Source organism: Ictalurus furcatus, chromosome 17 (assembly GCF_023375685.1).
Source record: "Ictalurus furcatus strain D&B chromosome 17, Billie_1.0, whole genome shotgun sequence".
NCBI lineage: Eukaryota > Metazoa > Chordata > Actinopteri > Siluriformes > Ictaluridae > Ictalurus > Ictalurus furcatus.
In genome coordinates this window covers 20,264,971-20,292,574 of record NC_071271.1, presented here as the reverse complement: position 1 = coordinate 20,292,574, position 27,604 = coordinate 20,264,971, and the positions used below count along the sequence as shown (strand labels likewise).

Below are 27,604 nucleotides of genomic sequence, written 5' to 3'. Positions count from 1 at the left end.
TAGTACTTCATTTGGGGCACAACTTTAGTATTTACTCTCCGATGCGTGTTTTCTGAACAAAGTAATGTAATAAGAAAATGTACCATGCGCAGACCAATTAATCGATAATGAGATTCATTGACGACGATTTTCATAATCGATTATTATCGATTTTATCGATTCGTTGTTGCAGCTCTACGATCTTCAGACACAACCGCGACATCCCCCTTGGCCCACCTGGACTCCCAGCCAAGAATGGCTGTAGCATCATGATAGGGTGAAGGCTAAGATAGTTTAACTTCGCATCAGCACGGCCTGAGACTCTGATACCAGCAGGAAATCTGGTTCGACTATAAAAACTGGCAGCTTGCCATCATCTCTTTTTTAACACTTCAACAAGCATGGAGTAAATAGCTTACCACCGTCCTGTGTGATAATGCACTTCTAACCGTGCCTACGATGCTCTAAGTTCAAATATGTCCTGTGTCTGAGGTCACCGGGGCCAAGGCCGAGAACCAGTCCATCAGTTTACGATTATGGGTGTAATAATCAGACAGTTTGTATTGAAGAATCATTTTACAAGGCGACATTTGAAATGAATTAAGGCAAACAACCGTCAATCAATTAATTATTATTCCATTATAATTGATTAAAAATTCGGCTATTATCGAGTCGTACTTTTAAATTGATGTGTAAATAATTTCATAGGCTAGCAAAGTGATTTGCCCGTAACTCTGGTACGGTTATAGTCCTACTTAAAATAGTCCTTCTCTGTCATCATCATTCAGAAATTAAATGCAGGCTTACCCTAGATGCTGATCAAACTTGGTCACATTTTGATCAGAGCAGACTCAGTAGTATACCGAAATATCAACTTGCTGCCTTATGAATTGAAATTCGTATCGCAATCGTAGCGGATTCAATGGAAACATCAAATATCGAATAAATAAGTCAGAACTGTATCGTATCATGTGACAGCCTGAGGTTTACGCCTAAAACAGATCCAATGTTATGCTTCCACTTCAAATGTAAGACCATGATGACATCAAAAATCAGTGAACGGTAATAAAATTCAATTACTCACGCATTCATCCGGGAATATTTTAACTATTGACAGGACGTATGTATTGAACATCTGGTGAAAATATGCATCAGAAATAAAGAGACCCCAAATGACAGAGCAGTGAATTTATTAACCTTACTCCCTTTATCATCTCAGTCGTGTCAGAGTCTTAAATCGCATAATTTATGTTTAATTTAATATTAAACCCTAAATGTTCAATTTCATGCCAGTTTATTTATAGTAAACATTCTTGTTATATATTTTAAGAATGGCACATTACAAACGTGGAGATCATGTTGACACATCTGTTCATTCCTTCATGCAAATATGGAACAAATGTTGCACAGCTAGTTTCATGTGTATTTAAAAACATGATGCAGAAGTGGTTTTATTACAGTGAGACTATTAACCGTTGTGTTTTCTGACTAGTGGTGGCTCTGGGGTAAAGATTCTGAGGGTTGTGATTTGAACTATTAGAATGGACAGAGCACTACTGTTAGGTCCTTTAAGCCAGAGCGCTTTAAACCTCAGTATGCTTAGACTGCCTGAATTATACTCTCCTTGGAGAACACTTGCACCCCTGCTCATTCATGCAATTATCCAAGCAGCCAATCATGTCGCTGCAGTGCAATGCATAAGATCATGCAGATACAGGAGAGGAGTGTCAGACAATGTCCGCATTAAACATCAGGATGCGGGAAATTGTGCCGTCGGTGACTTTGTCTGTGGCATGGTTGTTGCTGATCTCCTCCCAGGAACACTGGGAACAAGGCAGGAATACACCCTGAATGGAACCCCAGTCTGACATTGCTCCTATTCTTACAGTACATGCTAATTCCACTTGAAACTATTTCTGATGAAGTTGCCTGCTGAGATCATTTCTTCAAATGGCACACGAGATGAAATTACAACTCCACCGAGTGAAATTTATTCAAATTAACCAGAGCTTGGAAAAAGCACCGTGTGTCATGAATGACAAGCACTTGCACATTTAGGCGGTGTCGTAAAAGGAGTATAAATCGTTTAATTGGACACTAATGTTTAATCTTACGTGTGAATGCACAGTGATTTCTGCCTGCAAAACCACTTTCTTCATTCATTCATGTCAAGTTAAAAAGGGAGTGCAGTATTTCAGCAGATCAAACTGTTCCATGCCAGTGGAGACAACATGGGGGGTCGGGGGGGGACTATCAAAGGATGTAGTACGTAGGTGAGTTAATATGTCCTGATGTCCGATTGGAGTCTGAAAAGAATATTCTGTAGCTACAAGGCTAAAGTAGCTAGCAATTTGTATACTTACTTCAAATAACATTCAGCTGTCAAATCAGTTGTTTTTTGTTGGAAATAACCAATTGTGATAAACAGCACAAACAGTCCTATAGTTCTCCTTTCAAACAATTGGAGGCGGGGCCTAAAGTTTGGAGTGATTCCATACCAGGAAAAAAGTGGTTTGAGGAAGGTCATCACGAAGACAACTGCACTACATCATCATTTGTGTTTGTTTGGGATTTGAATGGGTCACATGACTACATCACATGACTACATCACATGACTAAACATACGTTATTGTTTTTGAATATCACCGTTTTCCCAGTCCACACTACAACTTGAAAACAGCGTTTTCAAATTTATCCACTCGGGAGAGCTTTGTGAAACGTTTTCACGGGACAAAAATGCAGTCTCGGTGTGAATAGAAGGCCAAAACAAATGTGTTTTCAAATGCATCTGTATTAATGTGGACATAGCCAAAGTCACAGATGGTGAACGTCCCCAAAATAGCCAAGTTGTTACAGTTACATTGTAAAATTAGAAGGTTGGCAATGAAATATTTTCAATTCAGCATCACTCACTAATAAAACAAATATGGAAGACACTGTTGCTGAGAAAAGTTGTTTTTAAATCACTCGCCTCCAAACACGCAACGTCATTAATAGTGTGGTAAAAAGCACTTTATTTTACTTCGCAGTATGGCTAAGAATAGCAATCTTCTTAAACATCTTAAAGACAGATGCAGATACACAGCTATTTTGTAGCATTACCCGCAAAGTCTCGCTTCAGCATTACGTAAAGTGCTTATTGTAAGATCACTGCAGTCCCCCATCCCTTTCAGAATGGTGGCACAGTGAAATCTTCCCTTATTTGAGCTGACAAAGACTTGCCTTTACTGTTAGCAACATTAGCGTCATATCTGGAGTGCAAACGTCAAAACACCAAAGGACGTGGTTCACCAAACTTTAGCACAAACCTACACGTTTTCCCCCAAAAGAAAAGCTCTCCTCTATGCAAACAGCTGAAACGTTCGCCTTGTGAAGTGCACGGTGAAATGCACGGTTCGAGGTCAAGTTACAACAAGCCCAATGTTTTCAGTATAGCCAAAGAAACTCAGCATGTTACACAAGATTACGTAGCTTCTCTTTCCATGGTCGATACTCATTCTTTCAGTAAAAGGCACAGAGTTATGTGACACCAGTGTATCTAACTGAACAAGGCAAGTCCAACACATTGTACTGAATGGGATCCAAGACAAAATAATATACAAGCTAGACAAGGAGATGATTATAGTCAGATATTCTGTGGCCCATTTCATCGCTTTAAAGCGCTTTCTTAATTTCTTTAGAACTTTTTAGTGGATTATAATTATGTTCTCCATAATTCGTAATGCATTATTAATTTCTTATGTATGTAATAATAGGTGCTGTCATGTGATGATTATTACATTTACGTGGAAAATTCAGGGTGTCCCAAAAGACTACATTTTTCATACTTAGTTTATATTATGATATTAACATATTAGATTTATCTATATATCGTTCTCGTGGCTGGATCGGGACGCTATCGCAAGGTTTTGATGGACATTTAACAGGAAACGTGGTAAGCTCATCACACATGACACCGTTGCCAAACTTATTAAGAAATTCAAAAAGGCTGGAAGTGTTGCGGACCGACCGAGAAGTGGACGAGAAGTCCACGAACACCCACTGACGAAGACACAACCGACATGGTGCTATATATAGAGACTTGTGGGACACCATGTAGGAAATATTACAATAGAATATAGATATTGTGATAAATCATGCAACAATACACTTTTCTGATATATCACAGAGATACTTTCAGCATCTCTGAAACAATTACAAACAAATTTATTGTCAAAATGTTCACATTTTGCACAGATTCCCCCGCCTCTTTCCCTCTTTTATTTTCTTTCTTTTTTTGTTACCATTTTATGTGCTATCCTATAGAACCTCTCATCTTGCCATGTTGCAGTGCACTTTGTGCAGTGCAGGTAAAAGCTAACAAACAACACGATCCCAAGCGTGAATGATTCAGACCAGACAACTAGTACGAAACGTTACGATTGAGGAAGTAGTGGATAAGGGGCGGTGTCAATGCCAACCCTTCCTTCAGACTTTAATCTTATAAAATCCAGTGAATGTCTTCGCATCTGTAGCCGCAGTTCTATTGCACCACTCTCAAGCCGTTTCAGCATCGCTCAGCCTAACCGGTTATTTGCAAAACGACTGCTTGTTTTCTCCTCTACAGACTAGAAATTCTGGCTCTACAATGCACACATCCTGTACATCATACTCACACCAACAGAAGGAAACAGCTGGAAGCCGCTGAAACAGAAGGATTAATCGATTAACAAACATATTACATCTGTTGTCTTTCTCTGTCGTAGATTTCACTCATGATAACCAATTAATACGAATCAATATACATCAGTTCATTCACTGTTTTGATTCCATTATTACTGATTTGTCTTTCAAATACCTCATTAATCAGGTCACAAGGTGTGTCACCTATATTTACACTATACCAAGCCTGTCACAACACAGTATTACACAACATGCTGACTCAGGTATTTATATTTTCTCACCTATTAATGTATCAGTGTTTGCACCTAAACCCATAACAGGCAGGCCACAGCATGTCCAAAATGTTGCATACATAGCAGAAAGAGGAAGCATTCACCTGTTTAAGTATCACTACACATCCAGCCGTTGATGTTTTTTTTTTTTTTTTTTTAAAACAGCTCATGTGTGTGTGATGGTCAAGTATCTACACACTTTTTAGCTATATAGGGTATATGAGACAACCCTGCTGGGGGAAAAAAAAAACAACAAATCACAGAAATTCTAATGGTTTCCACTACAAACCATCAGCTGTTATCCATAAAAACCATTACCAAGTCTTCATGGTTTCCATTACACAGTAGGATGTATTAAGGACGTAGGTCCTTAATGGTATCCACTAGACATAGCATGCCACCAGTAGAAAGCAACAAAGTACCAGTAGAGACCAACAGAGACCATTAGAGTTTCCATTAAAACTAGTACAATTCTCATTATAAGCATTAAAACCATTACAAATTCTAGAAGGGCTTCTATTGGGGGTTTTTTTCAGCAGGGAAATGACAGTTTTCTTCTTCATCTTTTCTTCAAACGATGGATGGATAGATAGCTAGATGAATGGATGGATATACTGATGGGTGGATGGATGGATGGATAGATAGATTGATAGTTAAACTGACATGGTTATAATGCTAGGATATACTTTTAAACCTATTCTCAAATGTCTGTTAGAGGGGTACATGGTGGCTGAGTGGTTAGCACGTTTGCTTTTCCTCACACCTCCGGGGTCGGGTGTTCGAATCCCGACCCCGCCCTGCTTGCACGGAGCGTGCATGCTCTCCCTGTGCTTCAGGGGTTTCCTCCAGGTACTCCAGTTTCCTCCCCCAATCCAAAGACATTCATCGTAGTCTGACTGGCTTCTCTATATAAACTGAAGGTAACTGGGAATCAATTGGGAATCATTTTTGACACAAACAGCAAATAAGTTCAAAAATCATTTGCATTTCTTTGGTAGCGTAATGTAAACATTAAATACAAATGTAAAAAATAATAATAAAAATAATAATAAAAATAATAATAATAATAATAATAAACATGGGTATTATTCACAACAAAATAAAACAAATGGGCCCCTCATTCACATGAGTCTAGCTCAGTTTACATTATCGACCTGTTTCCTGAGGGCACGCGCTCCACCCACACTACTGTATGTACATACACAGGGAATAAATGTAGTTCAAGGAAACAAAGACAAACGTCGTCCAGAACTAAATAAACGTATAGGAAGAACTCACATTTTCATACATTGCCGTACTCATGCTGGGGTCCTTTTCAGACACTGTAGACGCCAGAAAGTCTGAATGAATCAGGTGAACTAAATAACTCCTCGCGCTAATTTCCTCAACCAATAATCCAGCTGGTCCTCTTGAGAGAGAATATTTGTTTAGAAGTACGAGTTTTGTACATAACACGGCACAGGTTTGTGCATTGTAGATGTGTTGTTGTTGTTGCGTGGACTTCCAGCAGTTTGAGCACCTCTACGTACTATTCTCACTTTAGTGCGGTAGTATGCGCTTTGTAAGGTGTTCACACGGCTTGCGTCATCATACCGGAAGTGAAACAGGTAGGTAGTCCTGAGACTCTAATTGGGTGTTTCACAATGATTCTAACTTGGATATAAATTGTGTTTATGTAGATTTGCATGGTTTCATTTGTTTCTGCAGACTGTAGCCTGTTACTGTCACACTTCTTCTCTTGTTATCTTGATCATTTCCTTTCTTGTGAGCAGGTTTTCTTGATCATTTGCTCTCTTTTTGTAAATTGATGTCTGCATAGCTGGAAAAATAGGTTACGACACTGACACTATAAACAAGATATTCACTGAGTCCTTATTAAAGCCATACTTAATGTACATTATGGTGTATAATATATATATATATCCATCCATCCATCTTCTATACCGCTTAATCCTTTTCAGGGTCACGGGGAAACCTGGAGCGTATCCCAGAGAGCATCTTACACCCTGGACAGGGTGCCAATCCAACGCAGGGCACATAATCACATACACATTCACACACTATGGACACTTTGGACATGCCAATCAGCCTACCACACCTGTCTTTGGACTGGGGGAGGAAACCGGAGTACCAGGAGGAAACCCCCACAGCACGGGGAGAACATGCAAACTCCACACACACAGGGTCACGGTGGGAATCGACCCTGGAGGTGTGAGGCGAACGTGCTAACCACTAAGCCACCGTGTGCCCTATATATATATATATATATATATATATATATATATATATATATAAAATAAATATATATATATATATATATATATATATATATATATATATATATATATATATAAATACTTCATAGTATCCATCTATCCATCTATCCTCTATACTGCTTATCCTTTTCAGGGTCGCAGGGAACCTGGAGCCTATCCCAGGGAGCATCGGGCACAAGGTGGGGTACACCCTGGACAGGGTGCCAATCCATCTCAGGGCTAGTATTGACTCCCTAAAGTCATTAGTACTTACTTAGATATGGATGAGGTGTATGCCTTTTATAGACAACGTAAAGAAACGTTTATTCTTAAACAAAGATTTATTTACTGCACCCCTAAGCTGGCATGTTTCCTTATAGGAACAGATCAGGTCATTCATTCATGCGTTGATTTAAATAAATATATATATATATATATATATATATATATATATATATATATATATATATATATATATATAAAACAAATTAACAAATATTAATTTGCTGGAAAGAGATATTTCCCCAGACACCTTAACTGATATTTGTTTGTTTGTTTGTGGTTTCCTTTTTATGCGGGTGATTATTGTGTTTATTATTCCTCTGAGTGTACACTTGTGAAACAAACAAACAAACAAACAAATAAACCTGACACTGAAGCAGTACTTGAAGTAGCCTAATGCATATTTATATGGGTATGGGTTATTAAGAAAGCGTGACTTGCTGTTCATGTTGTCCTGCCTTAATTATGATTCTTCAGGGTTCTTTAATATTGTGTTTGGGGTTTTTTGTTAGATGGCTGAGTTTACTATTTGTATGTATTATTGTCCAACACATGACATGCTACACATTTTATTAATATTTAATGGTGATAAGTAAGACATATCTTTAATAAACATCCAGTGTGTCCAGGAGTTCCACATGCAGGACGTTCCAGATGTGCATGAAGCTCATAGGATACAACTCTTTCTCTTGCCTTTTTATCCTCTCTCTCCCTCTGGGTTAAGGTCAGGTTCGTGGTCAGGTCAGTACATTTAAGAAAACCGTCTCCTTCCACTTCCAGTGTCTCCTGCACAGACTGAAGGTTTAAACCTTTAGAAACAGAAACAGCCCATATGTAAAATGCACAAATCTCATTTATATATCTTGACTGCCCCCATGTGGCTCTGTGTTTTTCTGGTCATTGTTCTTCATCCTGCTTAAATTAGATCAAAATGAATTGAAAAGTATAGTACCCAGTGTCTTTGTAATAAGTATATTGTTTCTTTAGCTGTTACTGTTCCATTCCATTCAATGACTAGAAATCATGTCATCATTGAATGGACCAAAAGTAACTGATAAAAAGTATTACATAAGCCTGGTTACAAAGTAGTGCCCACTCACAGCTCCAGCGTACTGGTTTCCATGGGTTTCATGTTCATCCTGGGTCTGAACGGGTTTCCTTCAGGTTCTCCTGTTTCCTCCCACCTCCCAAAACAAGTTGGTGGACTGGTTAAGATGAGCAGCCTGTAGGTGTGTGTGAGTGTGTGAATGTGTGTGAGTGCATGGTACCCTGTGCTGGACTGGCATTCCATCCACCCACTCATTTTCACATTGCTTTTTATTTTTGGAAGAAGTAAATATGCAATGTCAGAAGAAAGACTCTCTCTCTCTCTGTCCTCTCTTTCTCTGCCTTTCTCTTTGTTCCATCCTCCGTCTCTCTCTCTCTCTCTCTCTCTCTCTCTCTCTCTCTCTCTATAGCTCTGTCTCTCTCCCATAGGTGGCTCTCTCATGCAACAAAATGCCTAGCATGAGCAGGATTACTCACCAAGACTAGCATGCAGAAAAAGTGAATAACCTTTATAATTACACATGCCACCACACAGCATAAAATGGTGGTAATACATACACTATATGGCCAAAAGTATGTGGACACCTGGCCATGACTCCCATATGTCACCGTTTTCTGTTATATCGGCTACCACTCTTCTGGGAAGGTTGTGGTTATTTGTGCCCATTCAGCCACAAGAGAGTTAATGAGGTCAGGTGCTGATGTTGAATGATGAGGCCTGGGGTGCAGGCAGCATTCCAGTTCACTGCAATTCAAGGTGTTCAGTGGGGTTGAGGTCAGGGCTCTGACCTAAAGACAGGACACTCCAAGTCCAACCTTGGCAAACCAAGGGGCAATTTCATGCTGGAACAGGTTTGGGATAGGCCTCTTAGTGAAGGGAAATCACTAATGCTACAGAATACTAAACAAATCTAGCTCGATTCTAGATCAATTCAATAATGCGCCTCTAACTTTGAGGAAAAGCCCACACATGGCGGTCATGGTCATGCATCCACAAGCTTTAGGCGTTTACAGTATGTGTCACACATTTTGAGACATATTCAGAAAAAGGCTATTAGAGGCTATTTTTTTTTTAGGATGGGTGTATAATTATAAACTGATAACAATTCAACATATTGAAGAAATGTTTACCACTACACCCATATCCCTGCTGAAAAGAAAAAAACAAACAAACAAACAAATAATAGATACCATCATATAAATTCTAATGGTTTCAACTACAAATACCATTTCAAACCACAACCTGTTCACCATTAAAACCATTACCATTATTGGTCCTTAATGGTATTCAGACATAATGCCACCAACAGAAGGCAACAAATGACCAGTAGAGACCCACAGAGACCATTACAGTTTCCATTAAAACCAATACAATTCCCATTATAACCATTAAAACCATTACCATTATTGGTCCTTAATGGTATTCAGACATAATTCCACCAATAGAAGGCAACAAATGGCCACTAGAGACCCACAGAGACCATTACAGTTTCCATTAAAACCAATACAATTCCCATTATAACCATTAAAACCAGTACAGATTCTATGAGGGTTTCCATTGTTTTGTTGATTTTTTTTTTTTCAACAGGGTTTATTTATTTATTTATTTATTTATTTATTTAAATATAAAATGTCATCATGATAAACCAGCCAGTGAAAGTTTGCTCAAGCGCATAACCCCTCTTTTTTTGTTTTAACCAACACACACAGCAACACTCACAGTAGGGTGAATTATAGGCAATCTGGCAACACTGAGAGGAGGAGGAGGGGGAGTGGGAGGAGAAGGGCTGGGAGGGGCGCGCGCACCGTGATTATCGCACCGACAGATCCGGGCTGCGCGCGACATTCGGCGCAGAGAGAGAGAGAGAGAGAGAGAGAGAGAGAGATCTTCCAGCATCACAGTTAACGCAGAGCTACTGCGGGGAAAGGAGCGATAGCTTATATATTCTAACACCGGAAGCGAAAAGAAAAGAAAGAAGAGATTATTATATAATATATAGTAATAATAATCAGAATAAAAAAAATAGGAGGAGGATCACGAGAATGGGAAATAAAAGAGGGTTCGTGTTAATGACGTTGTTGACGTGGTGCGCGTGGACAGGAGTGCAGGTAAGATGCATGATGTGTTTTCTGTGATCTTGAGTTGTATATGAGGACAAGACTGATGAGTGTGTGTGTGTGTGTGTGTGTGTGAGAGAGAGAGAGAGAGAGAGAGAGAGACAGGAAGAGAGACGAGAGAAAGAAGAGAGAGAGACAGGATATCATTTAGGACCTTCTATAAATGCATAGATGTTTTAATTCTATAGGGCGTGGCATGTATGTGTCAGTGGGATAGAGTTTTCATAATAATAATAATAATAATAATAATAATAATAATAATATGTAAAACTTATATACACTATAGATATTGTAGAAACCTTTTGAATGTCTGGTGTATAATAAATCATACATTTCCATTTAGTATAAAAGGATAATCTGCATTTCAGTAAGGTTGTGTGTGTGTGTGTGTGTGTGTGTGTGTGAAGGGCTTGGTGCATCTAACAAAATTCATCTGCATCTACCCATATGAGAACCTGACTCACACCCGCAGTGCTGGAAGAAACGCACTGACTGAGATTTTTGGCCTTCGTCTTTCCTGCGTGTCCGAGGATGTGAGATTTTGGCCCTTGGCTCTGTTTGTTATTGCACCAGTGATTGATGCTCTGCAGCTCCTGAGACGCGCACACACACACACACACACAAACACACACACACACACACACACACACAGAGAGACAGCTGATGTTCAAGGCCTCAGCATGGACTCGGAGCAATTCATTTGATTTCGTGCCAAGCTGAGAACAGCGTGATAAAATAAAGCGAGAAAATGAGAAAATGCGCATGGATGAAGCAGTACAGTGCTTTTCAGTTTAAGACCAGGAGCTTCCACAGACGTCCCATTTTAATGGGTTCATGTTGTAGTTCCTCTCACATAGCTTCACGACTTGTGAATTAGGTGTTGAGGTGAATTGGGTGTTTTGGAGCAGGTGTTTTAGAAGATCTGCAGTGCGTGGGACGGGAGAACAGCGATACAGGACGAGCTGAGAGGTGCTGGTGCGTCAGCAGGACTTAAAGGAACAGTTTAACCCCCCTCCCCCCAAAACAAAAAAAATGAACCCCCTCTAAATGTATATAATGTTTGGTGAGTGGCATTTGCTTATTTACATACAGACTGGAGTCAAATGTAGCTAAGAACAGGTGTTAAAGATTTTGTTTTATCCTATAAAAATGAAGTCAACTTTCTGTTAAGGGGCAGCCATTTTGAATCCCCAGAATGATTATGTTTTCTTTTTGCATATTGCAGTTTGATACCCTGTGACTCCGCCTCCTGATGTTTGAAGGTTGAATTCAATCAAAACACTTGTGATAATGATGATAATAGTGTTCCACGTTGAACTTCAATGTGCAAACATGTACTTCCCGCACTATTTTACAAAATACTACGGGTTAATTTTAAACTTAAAATAGGAACACAAAGCAAAACATGATTTTGTCACACATCTAATGGAAACATCTGGGGCGAGGTAGATTCATTGCTCATTAGCTGGATTAGACTCGTAGGTCGAGTGCAGCACAGTCGTAATGAAGTCAGATAGATGGGTTTTGTAACTCATTTTTAATGTTGGACTTTATGATTTCTACAACATGGAGTACACCAAGACATTAAAACATACAGAATTTCATACATAAAGACAGAAATGTTTGAATTGTTTTAGACTTGTAGGAGATTATTACCCAATTTCTGATAATGTTTAGAGCAATTTGTCCTTAAGTCTTCTGGGTGCGTTTACATTTTAGCAAATGCTACTCGTCACAGGAATGCTCCGTGAAATCTGTTTCTGAGACGAATGAGGCAAGAATATATTGACCAAATTAGCACTCAGAACCCAAACAAGATCCATAAATGAATAAACTGCCAAGTTCAACAGTTTCCAACCTATTCTTATAACCTTTATTAGCCCAGCTCGCTTCTTTTACTTAGCTTGTATTACTAGCACAGTAGCCATGATTAGCTCAACAGGTTTCGTTTAGATTGCACCACAGCCTTATTAGCTCGAGTTAGCGTTCGTTAGCTCAGCTTTCTCAGTAATTATCCAAATGACAGAACTGAAAATGAAAGAATATTGAGAAAATTGGCACTCAGAACTCCCGGCAACATTTATAAATGAATAAATCGCTAAGTTAAACAATTTCCAACTTATTTTTTTATAACCGTCATTAAACTCAGCTCGCTTCTTTTACTTAGCTTGTGTTGCTAGCATCGTAGCCATGATTAGCTCGGCACGTTTCGTTTAGTTTGCACCACAGCTTTATTAGGTTGAGCTCGCTCCGTGAGTTAGCGTTGGTTCGCTGAGCTTCCTCAGTAATTATCCAGATGTAAGCTTTCCTTTAAGTATGTGCTGAAAACAATCCAAATCATATCATTGATCTCATTCATCAATAGTGGATATAGCTATCAGTATTATTTCTAACAGATAACGCGTTACATTCAATAATCCAGCATCATTACAACTGCTCACCTTATCTTTACTGGTGCAGGTGATGTTATCAAAATGTCCAATTATCCTGTATATTAAACCAACACCAACAGCTGTGTGCACCGAATAACTGGCATGTAATCAATGGCCTGAAGACATTTTACATACTGCCATCCCAAGGTGACAGCATTGTACGTTTACAGCTGCGAGAAGTCGTCAAACAGAGATAGACAGTAACGAGAGTGAACACGAGACAGACTCGGCCCTGACTCCCGCTGGGTGATGGCATTAAGCTTGGCCTCTAGCACCTGGTGTCTGTACGGCTGATCCGTCAGTGAAGCGATTATAGGAGTGGCAGTTTAATGATGAGGGCGAGGGTGGCGATACTGGTGCTGGGTCTTCAGCCGGGAGATAAGGTTAAAACCCTGCCGTTCCTCTGCAGTATGGCGCTGGTGTACGGTTAGTTAAGTGTATCAGCAGTGGAGAAAGACGCACCAGTGGAGACTTTTTTTTTGGAGGTTTCTGAACACCAGTGAGAAGATGAAAAGAGAACAACGGCCAGCACTAAGAATGTCTTTCTGAAGATTCATTTAATGCTGAAAATGTGCTTTTTAGGAGTAGATGAAGATTACTGACTGTATCGTCGCTTTAAAAGCTGATGCTGTGAGGGAATTAGAATAAGAGAAGATTTCAGTAAGTCACCTTGTCGTGTTTGCATGATCTCTGTCTGCATAATCAGAATCAAGCTCAAATCCTGTTTCCAGATGTCAATTGAAACTTAAGGGTGCACAGGCAAAGTGTTATGTTCAATTTGAATAGGATTACTGGAATTATTCATTTATTTTAATATATATCTTTTTTTCAAAACCAGATCAGGCTGGTTGCATTAGCCATAAACCTGCTGTTAGTGTAGTAGAATAATTCTCTCGTTGTAAGAGTATTAATGGATTACTGTCACAGGGAGGAACTCAAGTGTACCGTGGATTCTCCTTGAGTTTATCATCCAGATTATGCAAACTGTACAGAATAGGTCTGTAATGCATTGTAGAAAAAGAAAAGAAAAGAAAAAAAAAGTCAGCCTCCCATAATTTCCTTGCTCCATGTAATTTTCTCGGCGCTTTGTGTCATTTCTAAGCATGCGTTACGTCACTCTGTCACGACGGGCATTCATATGTGCCTTCACCTTTTGTATCTTGCAGTATAATGGTGGAATTATTACAGTAAAGAAAGAAAAGGATAGGCTTTATGAACTCTTTATAATGCTTGTTGTTGGCATTTATTAATGAATTAATCTATATCTAAGTATCTAATCTTGTAAAGGTTGGCAGAAACCATTAAAGAATACACCTAAACAGGGTCTTGTGTATGTAATGGGAAAACCTTACATTTACGTTTATGTTTCCAACATTTAGTAGACGCTGTTAGCGATAATCAGTCCATATAGGATTTCGCAGAGGTTTATTTTGCGATTGTTGCGTCCAAAAATGATTGATTATGCTGTGGCTTGTTGCAAAATGTGCAATGCTTTGTTTTTTTGTTTTTTTTTTTGTTGAAGAAAATTCAAAATAAAAATTGGCGAAATCGCAGTTGCACGAAATTGTTTCGCAGTGATGTTTGTTGGTAAATGAGACCTTTTAGCTGTACTTATGTTTGGTGCACGTGACTCGAAGAGAGCTTTTGGTGCGGCACATGACGCGTCTTGGCCTAAATCTATGATAATTTAGAAAAAATTGCAAATAGGGAAATCCTGGAGGGTCTGAATAATGGCTTCGTGCACCAAACCGTCCCTCCAGCAGTTCTCTATTTTGTGATCACAGAAATTAAGGCAAAATCAAGCAAACATCACTGCCAAAGACTGTGCAAAATAATTTCTTGTTTTTCACATGAAAGTGGAGGCAAACTGTTTTGTACATCATCCAGCACTGTCATAGAATATAAAAGAAAATCTGGTGAGTCACTTTTCCTCCACGAAGCATAGAAAAATGGATGCTGTGCGTCAAATGCCAAGGCAAATCACCGTGACTGAAGCGATTGCATGCATTGTTCACATGCTGTAAAATTGATGAAAATTGTGTTCTGTTAACTTGCAAAAAAAAGAGTACAGATTAATATAAATCTAGATAAAACAAACAATGGGCACTTTCAAATTAAAACACTGTTTTTACATTTTATGTTCATGGAATTTCACTCATTTTTATTTGGTGCTAAATTTGAGTTGAATATGTTCAGTATTCTATTTTCATATATTAGAGAGCCCAGTGGTTCTTGAGGTCAGAAACGTAATAAAAATGTGTACTGAATGTTGTCTGTGGTGTACTTTTTAATCATAGAAAGCGATTACATATGCGTCTTCACTGGTAATAGTTTAAAAGAACACTCCTGTGCTTGTAAGTTTGCCAATACGATGGTGTTTTAGTGCCAGGTAAAAATAATAATAATAAGATTACGAGAATAACGTTGCAATATTTTGAGAATGAAGTCAAAATTCGCAGATTCAAGATTCACTCTTCTATTTCTCAATAAATAAACACACAAAAATGACAGCGTGTATTAAAATGTATATTCAGTTGGACTTTGTTTTCCATCCACTCCAGAGCAAGAAAATACACATTTTTCATTTTTGTCTGTTTATTTCTTGAGGAATAGACGAGCGAATCTCGAATCTGTTCATGTCCAATATAAAATCAAATTTACCGTGGTGTAATTTTGATTTTATTCTCAAAATATTACGACTTCATTCTCGTAATTTTGACTTTATTTTCAAAATATTACGACTTTTCTCATAATTTTGACTTTATTCTCAAAATATTACGACTTCATTCTTGTAATTTTGACTTTATTCTCAAAATATTACGACTTTTCTCATAATTTTGACTTGATTATCATAATTTTGACTTTATTCTCAAAATATTACGACTTCATTCTCATAATTTTGACTTTATTCTCAAAATATTACGACTTTTCTCATAATTTTGACTTGATTATCATAATTTTGACTTTATTCTCAAAATATTACGACTTTATTCGTGTAATTTTGACTTTATTCTCGAAACATTACGACTTCGTTCTCATAATTTTGACTTTATTCTCAAAATATTACAAATTTATTCTCGTAATTTTGACATTATTCTCAAAACCGTACGACTTTATTCTCGTAATTTTGACTTTATTTTCTTTTTCTTTTTTTTTTTTACGTGGCACTTCTTTGCCAATTCTAGTAGTTTTCTGCAAAATAAAGCATACAAAACTGTGGTAGTGTGCACTGTTAAACTGACTCCTGATCTCTCTTCTCTTATCTGCGTATCTATGCTAAAGCTTCTTATTTGGAGAACGATGCTCTCACACTCATTAGTTGTCTGGTAAAGGAGCAAAATTTCAATGACCGTGAATCTATTTTGTGATTAAATGTTCTTCCAAATGCAATTTTGTCTTTAGCTGGAGAGACATGGTTACACTGATATTTAAATTACGGGCAGAATTTCCACTTAAGTAAAAAAAAAAAAAAAAATTAACAAGAAGTAAACTATGGGTACATAATGGCTGGTTTATGTTAAACTCATTAAATAATAGACGTATTTACATTTACTAACTTCATTTATTGTAGCAGCATGGACAATATATCAATATGTAGAAGCAACATAAGGCCATAATCAGTTGTTTTTTTTTTTTTAGAGTGTATGAACCATTAAACTAGAACATCATGTATGAACCATTAAACTAGAACATCCATTCTGACAAACTGGAACTTAACAAATGAGTGGGTGAGTTTTGTTGACCTACAGTACACTATTTGTTCTCTCTCGGCAAAGGCTGCATTCATTCATTAGTTGAGCAGGATTCATTAGCGAAACAAGCATTTGTCCTGTAACACGGAGGACTTGGCAGGGTTTAAAAGAGCAGTGTGTGGAAATTTACTGAAGCACACGGAAAGAAGAGGGTAACAAGAAAACAATAGCCATATATACAGTCAGGGAAAAGTGTGATATTAGATGGAGGTTTAAACAACCATAGCTGATGCTGTTGATGACAAAAGTCCACGTCGAGACAGTCTTTTTTAGAGCATGTCCATGAGTCATGTCGATCGTTTTCACCACCTTCTAATCCCCAGTCTGTATTACAATCTGTAAAATGAATCAGGATTGTCACAATACCAGAATTTTGACTCCAATGCTGATAACAAGAGTAGTAATCACCATTCTCCATACCAAAACTATTCTTTGGGGTGGGTGGGGCGGGGGGGGGGGAGGGGGGAGGGGGGGGGGCGGTTCCTTCCATTTCCTGAATATAAAATGTTTATTGGAATGAACACTGGAAAATCAGATTGCAATTTTTAAACGAAAACCAAATCAATTTACTTTACTTGCTAAATAGGCTAAAGCAAGTCAGATGATTGTTTAGCACAGATGTAATGCTAGCCTGACTGGATGAACTTGAAGTTGAGTGGTGGAAGTTGAGTTCTGAGGAAGGGAAATAACAAGTGAGAAGAAGGTTCATAATTTGAGGTTAAGCTGTACACCCGTTGCTCTGTTTAAAACATGAATGTTTTACCGTTGAAGACGAACGATTTCCACGCTAGCTAAGTTACTGCCTTCTTGCTGCTCAGTGTTACTCACCGAGCCATTTTTGTACGAGTCATTTGATTCGCTTATTCAGAATACCGATTCAGTTCCTCAGGCTATATACAGTATTGAAGCATCGAATGTTAGAGAATCGAATCGTTTGCCACATTGTAGTTTGAACAAACTTTCCATGCCCTGTGCAACTCTAAAATGAATAGAGCCTAGATGGTGAACTAGGAAGGCCTTTATATATAATCCAGTTTGCTGTTATTTACTTCCAACATGCAATTCAGTGACCTTGTCAGCTGAAAAAGCTTAATCGACACACCGAGCACTAAGCAGAGAAACAATCAGCAAATCCCAGGCTTTACAGGAACGCTTGCTCAGGTCTAGACACTGGGGCTGGAAAGATGTATTGGAGTAAAGCCTTGGTAATCAGCACTAGGAAGAAATGTGGCTGAAGGGTTAAATTGCTAAATTGTCCTGCGTGTGCAATACTTTCTCAGCAGTTTGCTGTCCCTGGCAGCTGTAGCTGGAGGGCAGAGTATTTGTTGAAACAGATAGGAGTGCAGGAGCCCCACCAGATCTCCTCTTTCTCATTTAATTAATTTCTGAGCTGAGGGATAATCAAGTTTTCGCTAATGTTTTTCAGTGTACTATGCCGTGCCGTGCGCATGGGCCATGAGGCATGAAACACGCCGACTCGGCTCATTGTCTCTCCTCCCTTCTCTCTCACGTTCCTACTCCTGCATTCTCAGGCAATCATGGAGAATCAAGGGTGCTCATCATGACCGAGCTCATTTGTGTACGTTTAGGAAAAAGAAGCGATGCCTGCACTAATTAACTCAGGTTTTTGTTGCAGTTCTCTCGATCTTACACTTTTTGTCCCAATGGTACAGCAGTTACTGAATAATTCATCGTAGTTACTGGATAATATACTTTAACAACAACAACAAAGAAACCAAAGACCAACAATTGCCATAAGGATCAAAACCTGACTCGTGATATTAATGTATCCGTATGCATGTACATGTCATTATGCTACTTTTAAATCCACATACATATCAGTTATTATTCTTTCTTAATATTCCTACAGTTATGTCAATGTAACACTTTTATTAATCCCTCACGGGGGAAGTTTATTCAGCTTCGACTTAAGTCTAAAAGTTGCGTCAATATTGACTTACTTCCGCCCTTCGTTATTCGCCAGCTTATAAAATAGCACTTGATCCAGCACTGAATGAAATGGCAAGATACCTAATTGAGGTCATGAAATTGTAATGTGTGTTGAGATGTAGGCTGTCTTACCATGCTTTTAATCCACTAGTTTGCAGGATAAGCTGAGCAAGCTCACTCATCTTCTATGTTTATAGCTCAGTTTAAGTGTAGTTCATGAATTTATCCACTAAAAAAAAAAGGATTCCTTGAGATAAACAATGTCTCAGATAATTTTTTTGTCTCCTCTGATGTCCTCTGTAAAATAAATAAATAAATAAATAAAAATACATAAGTAAATTAATTAATCAGTTAAAACCTTTTCATGGACAATACTATTGATTAATTCATCGTGCCATATTTGTGTATCTGATATTGGCTTCAAATCCCATTATATAGTTTTTTGAGCGCATTTACAGCCCAAAAAAAAACATTTTAGCATGACGGATTGTGCTTACATCTGTTAGGCAGTGGTGCTGGAATCAGTACTGCTCCCCACTTGAGCTGATGTCATGCAAGAAATATAGTCTTAGGTTTAAGTACAAAATCACGAGACACACCTCTGTTTTACTCAAACTTCATCCCATATGTCCAACTCTCACATACCGTAACCTGTAAACAGGGCTTGTAGTTACGAAAGTCTGACTAGCAGTGAACACAATTTCAGTACTAAGCCCTCACTATGCATGCTTAACTCAACTCTGAATACTGGTAATGAGGATATGTGAAAAATCCTCCACTCCCAGTATTTGAGATCTTTGATACATGAGCTAATCGAACAAATAAGGCGTAGTTGTAACTGTTTATCGTATTTATGTATTTATTTAACAGTGGAAAAACTAGCAAAAGATAGCAACCAAATGAGTCTTTCTGCCCAACTGATGATGATGAATAAAAGGTTAAGAAACACAAGGGTGCTCATCATGACCGAGCTCATTTGTTTACGTTTAGGAAAAAGAAGCGATGCCTGCACTAATTAACTCAGGTTTTTGTTGCAGTTCTCTTGATCTTGCACTTTTTGTCCCACTGATACTGCAGTTACTGAATAATTCATTGTAGTTACTGGATAATATACTTTAACAACAATAACAAAGAGACCAAAGACCAACAATTGCCATATGGATTTAAAGCTGACTCGTGATATTAATGTATCCGTATGCATGTACATGTCGGGATGTATGACAGACTTTAGTAGATATGTAAAATAAATCTGTGCACATGCTTAGCTCTGACTTTAGTAGACTGAAGCTCTGTGTGGTTATTTTGAATTCAGAACGAGGGATTTACCAGTCAAATGTGAGGACTTGTAAGCGTCCAGGCTGACAGCGGGCTCCTGCTCCGGGCGGGGCGTGTCTTCATTCATCTTTCCTGTACATACAGTGTTTATCAGGTGCAGGCAGTTTTTGGTGGGGCGAGGCGCTGTACACAATGCATAGTTCAGTCCTGCACACCGGGCCGGATTAAACTTAATTGGCAGCTGTACCTGCTCTGGGTTTGTGAAGCCGTGGGGGTGAAACCGAAGAGCCTATCAAAGGTTTGCCTCTTCCCTGTAGGAAGCCTCAATCAGACAGCTTTTGGAAGATCTGCAATGTGTAGATAAGATTTCATGGAACAGAAGCTGACAGAGACGTGCTTGAGACAGGGGGCAAGAGAGCATGGCCGATCTTTTGAAAGAAGTCATAGAAATAATACAAATTGACGTTAGATTTGGTGCAGAGATTGTAAGAACAGCTACGACTACTAAGCCTGGTGCTAATCCTAATCTTGATCTTTAGGATTTTCCTACAAATCAGATAGAGATTCTGGGAGTTTACTTGAAAGATGGAGCCCAGAAGAGATGTGAGCAAGAAAATGAAGGGTGGAAAGAGAGAAGCACAAGCAGGAGCATTAGAGAAATCCTAAACCCAAAGGCCTGGGGCAGGGGACGTGGCCCATTTCATCACTGTCAGAGATCACTGTACATTCACGGGGGGGCTGCTGGGATATAACAGGCCTAAGGGAAGAAATGTCTGGAGATGTGCTGTCTGTACAGCACACATTGATTACTCAGCGATAGCATTACACTCGGCACTCATGACAGAGGAGTGGAACATTTACATGTCAGTACATATTAGATAGGCCTTCTATAATAGATGTTTAACAGATGATTTGGAATAGAGTATGTGGCAAGAATCCTAATGGACCGCTACTTTATCTGTTTATCATTTTTTTTTCATCGAAGTCGACCTGTATTCCTTTTTATTTTTACACAGCTGCCAAAATCAGTACAGCGTTCATTGTGCACTAGCGTTATTATTTCTGCTTCTGGAATACAGCAGTATACACGCATGACACTTGTTATTTGTAAGAACAATAGAGTCCAATTACTCATAGGCTTGTAATATGCTAAGGCTGTCAAAAGGAATTTCTTATGATTTTCATACCATGTTTTTTTTCACAGCTTGGTCCTGCTGTCGCAAATTCAAAATGTTTCAGTTTGACGCTCCTATCCCATGACACACCGTGATCGTGATTTCGACTTCATTTGAATGAGCAAATGCATGTGAAGACAGTGTTGTTTAATTTCATTTAATTATTCATAAACCCACTTTTAACAGTAACAGTTGCTGTTTGAGTCTGCTCGGCTGTTTGATGAGCTGCCTTTTCATAGATTTTTATAAGAATCCTGGGCCAAGAAATTTAAACTCACGCTAAATATCAATGGAAAAAAAGTTACTTTTACTGAGCAAAGAAGTAAAAATGAAATAATGACTTTAAACTGTAATGTTTCATTTTTGATTTGTTTCCTTTGCTTAGGAAAGCAACACGGTTTCATTTTACATGGTTAATGCAACATACAAAGGACAATTGGACAATGATCAATTTTTTTATTATTAAAGAATAACACAATGCACTTTTTATCCATTTATAGTTACATTTAATGCTGTGAAACATGTTCGATCCTGTCATCATGTTATAGCAGCTATAAACAGTTGTTTCCTGACTAAAGTTAATACGACAAAAAATGTAGCTTGTTACTGAGAAACCATCCTTAAAGGGAACCCCGACTATGAAGACTTGTATGGCTTATTAGATTAACGCTGACATCCGCTATATAAATTTGATCTACAAAGACACTCTAGATGTCAGTTAAAAAAAATCCTTTCTCTCGTAGGCCGCCATTACTGTTTACGTCGCAATGTATTCTGGATAGTGCCGTCAAATGGTTGCGACGGTCTTGATTCTCCAGCGACCCTACAGCGATATAAACATGTCTTTCGTCCAGCCTTTTCGATTTGAACCTGAGCGTCATATAAGCGAGGAGGCTAACTTAGAAGACATTACTTCTATCAAAATGTACATCAAAATGAAGATGAGCAGAGAGGTGAGGAGGCGAGAGTGGGGCAAAATCTATGGTGTCTGTGCAGCCACTGCACGTCTATGCCAACCGAGGACGAGAGTGTTTGTTGTAAAAAGCGCCACCTTTTTTCAGCAGCTGTTCAAGGTAAGTATATGGATTAAACTATCGTTTTATGATAAAACGTATTCTAATATCAATCATTTTAGAGATTATCAGCCATTGCCGTCGTATTCTTTATCCTGTTTATCCTGTCGTCGCCATGTTTTGAGCAAATCTATGCTATCTACACAGCGATCTACCTTTGGAAATTTAAGATTCTTGTGATTCGATTGATATAAACCATTTCAAGATACAATTACAACATCAGCTACGATCAACGTCTTTGTCAGACCACCGACATACAAACAAACACTTACGAAACGGAGGCAACTTACCTATGAAGCCTCATAGTAGTCCACTGATCCATAACATAACTGATTCATAACAAAAACTTTCTTGTTACACTGACAAAGGACCAAACAATCCAATTATGTAAAAAATATTTAGTGCACCTTTCAAAAGAGACCAAAACCAAACATGTACTCCATGGTTCAAGAACAGCTTTAATTTTACTTTGGGTATGCCTTGGATAGGTGTTTTGGGCTAATTTTACAGGAGCTTTTACGTTATGAGAATCTACAGAAAAGTGCACTAACAAGATGTTTACTGGTTTGATTGTATTTACACGTATCCCCTGTATCACTAGCATACTAGAACTAGGAAACTAGAAAACTACAGCCAAAACTATCACAGTGTGGTATTCTTTTCGTGCTGCAGGGGCTAGTAGCCTATATTTTTGAGTGCTCAAGTTCAACTATTTTACATCATAGACCCAGGCTGCATTGCGCATGTCACGTAATGGTGGCCTCCGTAGGTTAAAATATGTATTAAATATTAAGGATTTTTAAAATGAAGAAAATATTACTATGCATGTCAAGGCCTACAAGTCTTCATAGATGGTTCCTTTTAAACCAGACTTTAGTTCTTACCTCTCACTGTTACAGAGTGCTAACCCTGGAGACTCCTTCTATAAGTGTTACAATTAGACATTTTCCTTTGGTGTCCACCATGCAAGTCCCTGTCAGTGAGCTGCTACAATAGAAACAACAGTGCATTAAAGGTGCATTTCAAAAAAATATATCGTGGAAAAGTTCATTTTTTCTGTAATTTAATTCAAAAAGTGGAACTTTCATATATATTCTCGATTCATTACACATAAAGTGAAATATTCCAAGCCTTTTTTTGGTTTGTTTGTTTTAATCTTGATGATTACGGCTTACAGCTCATGGAAATCACAAAGGGAAATCAAAAACCCAGTATCCCAAAATATTAGAATAAAGAATTTCGGGACCTATTGTAAAGTGAAATCCTCAGTCTTAAGTTAATAACAGTATGTATTTAACCTGTGAGATTTAAAAACAACAGCTGCTGCTGATTAGTGCTACACCGAGCACACTCATATGGATCAGTCTAATTTGAATATGAGAAATCTTTGGCTTTTATTCCCCCCTCCAGTTTCAGGTTGGTTATGCATTACACATATAACTATGCAAATTAAGTTTGGTTATTTGCATTTTATTTGGTTATCACCTGACAAAGTATATCCCGAATAAAGGGCAGCGGTTGCAGGTGGAACAAAACAATGGCCAGTTTTCAGTAGTTTTGGTTTTTAGATCAGATAACATAAATAAATTTTACTCGTTGCGTCATCTACTTTGTTTATTCAACTGGAAAACAAAATCTTTCCAGATTATTGAGGAATGTCGAGGTCAGTAATCATGATCCGGTGAACTGCTCTACCTACAGGAACCTCGATGCTGCCATTCCAGACACTGGTCTGTCTCCTTGGACCTACCAATTATTACTATTCTGGTGCTCTTCCTCTAGCTTTTCTATGGCTCTCCTGTGCCTTTCTATTGTTTTTTTTTATTCTCAGTACAATACAGCTTTCCGGTTCTTCCCTCAGGTCAATTGCTTCAGTCTCTCGTTTCATGTGTCTCTGTATGCAGTTCTGTTGTATGCAAATTTTCTCCAGTCAGTGTCAAATCCACAGGCAAGAAACTGCAATGGTATGTTCAGTAGACTTCAGTGAGCAGTCTAATTGTTTCAACCAAATATCAAAACAAACAGTCTGCCTAGATTCCACTACATGTCACTTTATTCGTGATTATTTAATTAATATTCTTGGTTGCCAATAGAAGTACAGCTCTCAGCATGAACTCAGTCAGTCACATGAAGTAAACTAGTAAACTAAGGTGTCTATGTACCTGATGTATTTTATTGACTTGCATGTAAATTTCCCACAAACCCCCCAGTGGCTCCCTTGGTGGTGTGTTAACCATTAGAAATTCACAGCTTCACAAAGCCCAGGATTGCTGTTGAGTATGTGAGAGCTGAGACTTGATATCAAGTAGGGGTTTTAAATTCTTTTACAAATTAGCCAAATTGAACTTATTTGACAGATTTGAAATTCAAAAGCATTGGGATATTAAGACTGTTATTTTTGTACTGCCGCAGACAGAACAAACATTAGCAGTAGTATGGCACTATAATTTCATATAGCATGGTTAACACGTTTGCCTCGCACACGTGGGGTTGGGGGTGGAATCCTGTTTCACGGGGTTTTCAGGGGGTACTCTGGTTTCCTCCCCCAGTCCAACAACATGCGTTGTAGGCTTATTGGCATTTCCAAATTGTCTGTAGGGTGTAAATGGGTGTGTAGATGTGTGCGATCTTGCCCTGCAGTCTAACCTGTGTCCAGGTTGTCCCTCGCTTAGTGCTCCCAAGTTCCCTGGGATAGACTCCAAACATGCAAACATAGATTTCTTGCCTCAGAATATGCCAATATTATGAAATTACAAACTTTTTTTTCATAGTAGCTGTGAAATTCAACCAGACAACCCCAAATAACGAACAGCTGGCCAGCAAGAGATGCAGTGTCATTACCGGATATGGTTCTGGATTTCTGGGACTGGTGATGAGGTCCTGCAGAGTATCCTAGGTAGCCAGGTGTTAGGAAGAAAATGAGGTAGCTCTGCCTGCAGCACACAGATCCCGAACTGATCTTCCTCTCCTCCTTCTGCTGTCAGTAAGGCTCCCTTCATCAGCATCAGAAGCACTGTGTGGCATAGTTATGGGTGTGACTCACACAGACAGAATGCTTAAAAAAGACGACAGGCTGCTGCATCTCCATTAATTATGTAAGGCCTTAGAAAAGGCCAGAGCCTCTCTTGTCAGATCAACTTGGGTATTCTTGTCATGCACTCCCCTCCTGCAGCATTCCTCTTTCAGTCCCCCTCTTTTTTGCCAGCATCTCCTGTTCTACCACCCTCTGACAACCCCCACGCCTTTTGCCAGTATCACTTTTCCAAGCCATCATGTTATCTTTCTCTCCAGCATCTCTTGCAAACCCACTGCTTCTTTCCAACATCTCATTTCAACCTCCCTTGAGTTTTTCAGCATCATCTTTCCGGACCCCCTCCTTCTTGCCAGTACCCCCATTTCAACCCACCAGTCTTCTCCTCTTCCAACCCTTCTTTCTTTTCTTTCTTCCTTTATTGACTCTATCTTTTAACCCCCTGGTTTGTTGTCAGTATTCTTTTTTTCAATCACCAACCTTTTTGAGCAACAGTCATTCATGTACCATTGTTCTTTCCACCACGCCTCTTGTAAACCCTCTACTTGCATCAGCATCTTTCCCTTTCCCCTCTCTCTCTTGTTCCAGCATCTCTTTGTCAGCCACCCTTATTCTAACCATGTGCTTTTCAACCCTCTGCATTTTGCCAGCATCGCTGCTTCAACGTACTTCATTCCTTTCAACATCTCACTTTCATCTTGATTCCACTTGATCTTTCCACCAGCTCTATTTTTCTGTATTTTTCTCTGAGATGCTCTGTATCCAGCATCTCTATCAATCACCCATGACATTTTCAACATCACCCCCTTCTTCCTGCCAGCATCCCTTTAACCCCTTCTTCTATTCTGCTTCTTTACCACATCCCTCTTTCAGTCACTCCTTTTTTCCAGCTACTCTCTATCAACCACCTTGTTTCCAATGCAGCTATTTCAACCATCCTTAATCTCCCCAATATCCCTCTTTTAACTATGTCCAATATTCCCAATATCCCTCTTTTAACTATGTCCAATATTCCCAATATCCCTCTTTTAACTACCTCCAATCTTCCCAATATCCCTCTTGTAACTACCTCCAGTCTTCCCAGTATCCCTCTTTTAACTACCTCCAATCTTCCCAATATCCCTCTTGTAACTACCTCCAGTCTTCCCAGTATCCCTCTTTTAACTACCTCCAGTCTTCCCAATATCCCTCTTGTAACTACCTCCAATCTTCCCAATATCCCTCTTGTAACTACCTCCAATCTTCCCAATATCCCTATTGTAACTACCTCCAGTCTTCCCAGTATCCCTCTTTTGACTACCTCCAGTCTTGCCAATATCCCTCTTTTAACTATGTTCAATATTCCCAATATCCCTCTTTTAACTACCTCCAATCTTCCCAATATCTCTCTTGTAACTACCTCCAGTCTTCCCAGTATCCCTCTTTTAACTACCTCCAGTCTTCCCAATATCCCTATTGTAACTACCTCCAATCTTCCCAATATCCCTCTTGTAACTACCTCCAATCTTCCCAATATCCCTCTTTTAACCATGTTTTACCTTCCCCACACCCCTCTCCTTTCTAACTTCCATTCTTGCTAGCACCCTTTGTTCTACCAACCGTATAGGAAACCTTATTTTTAACTTCTTTCTTTCCAGAATCTTTTTATCCACCACCCTTGTTTCCAAAATTCCTCTTTCAAACATCCTCAATCTTTGCAACATCCCTCTTTCAACCGCCCTCAATCTTTTTACCATCTCGCGTTCAGCTACCTCCAATCTTCCCAACATCCCTCTTTCAATCATGTTTCATTTTTCCATACCCATTTTTAGACCATGCTCTTCTTTCTCCCATGCAATCTTGCCAGCATCCCTTGTTCCATCAGCCCTTCTTTCTTTCCAACATCTCCTTTCCTATTATGCTTCTTTTTCCACCCTCACTTTTTCATCCTTCTTGCCAGTATTCTTCGTACATCGATCTCTTTCTCCTCTCCTTCATTCCAGCATCTGTCATTGAACCCCCTCCTTCTCCTCTGCATCGTTCCATCACCTTTCTTTGACAGCTGCTCCTCCTATTTGCTCTTCACATACCCTTCTTTCTCCCCCACCTCTCCAGCCTTTGTGTGGGGCTTGTCTTCCTCAGACTCTCTGCGACTTCATTCTTCCATTTTTCATGCCCTTGCTTTGTTTCCTTATGAAACATAAATAGTTCAAACTGTCTGTCTCCTGCCTTTCTGACAGTCATATCAGTCTGTCTTCCGCACAGAACTTCAGTCATTATAGCCTGACATCGCCACTATTATTATAATTGCTTCTGGTTATT

The 27,604-nt window shown here is 38.9% G+C and overlaps 2 protein-coding genes across 4 annotated transcripts in view; one reads left to right on the top strand and one right to left on the bottom strand.

The window, feature by feature from the left end:
* Positions 1-6,473, bottom strand: part of st14 (ST14 transmembrane serine protease matriptase) — a 68,773-nt gene extending 62,300 nt beyond the window's left edge. For both annotated transcript variants that reach the window (XM_053646629.1, XM_053646630.1), the window contains exon 1: positions 6,192-6,473. In XM_053646629.1, coding sequence (XP_053502604.1) covers positions 6,192-6,215 — 24 coding nt within the window. In that variant the 5' untranslated portion in view covers positions 6,216-6,473. The remainder of the gene's footprint in view (positions 1-6,191) is intronic.
* Positions 6,474-10,243: 3,770 nt separating this feature from the next.
* The window catches only part of aplp1 (amyloid beta (A4) precursor-like protein 1), a 68,310-nt gene continuing 50,949 nt past the window's right edge, over positions 10,244-27,604 (top strand). The window contains exon 1 of one of the 2 annotated variants that reach the window (XM_053646463.1): positions 10,244-10,606. In XM_053646463.1, the coding sequence (XP_053502438.1) occupies positions 10,541-10,606 (66 nt within the window). In that variant the 5' untranslated portion in view covers positions 10,244-10,540. The remainder of the gene's footprint in view (positions 10,607-27,604) is intronic. The other variant, XM_053646462.1, reaches the window with a different exon arrangement.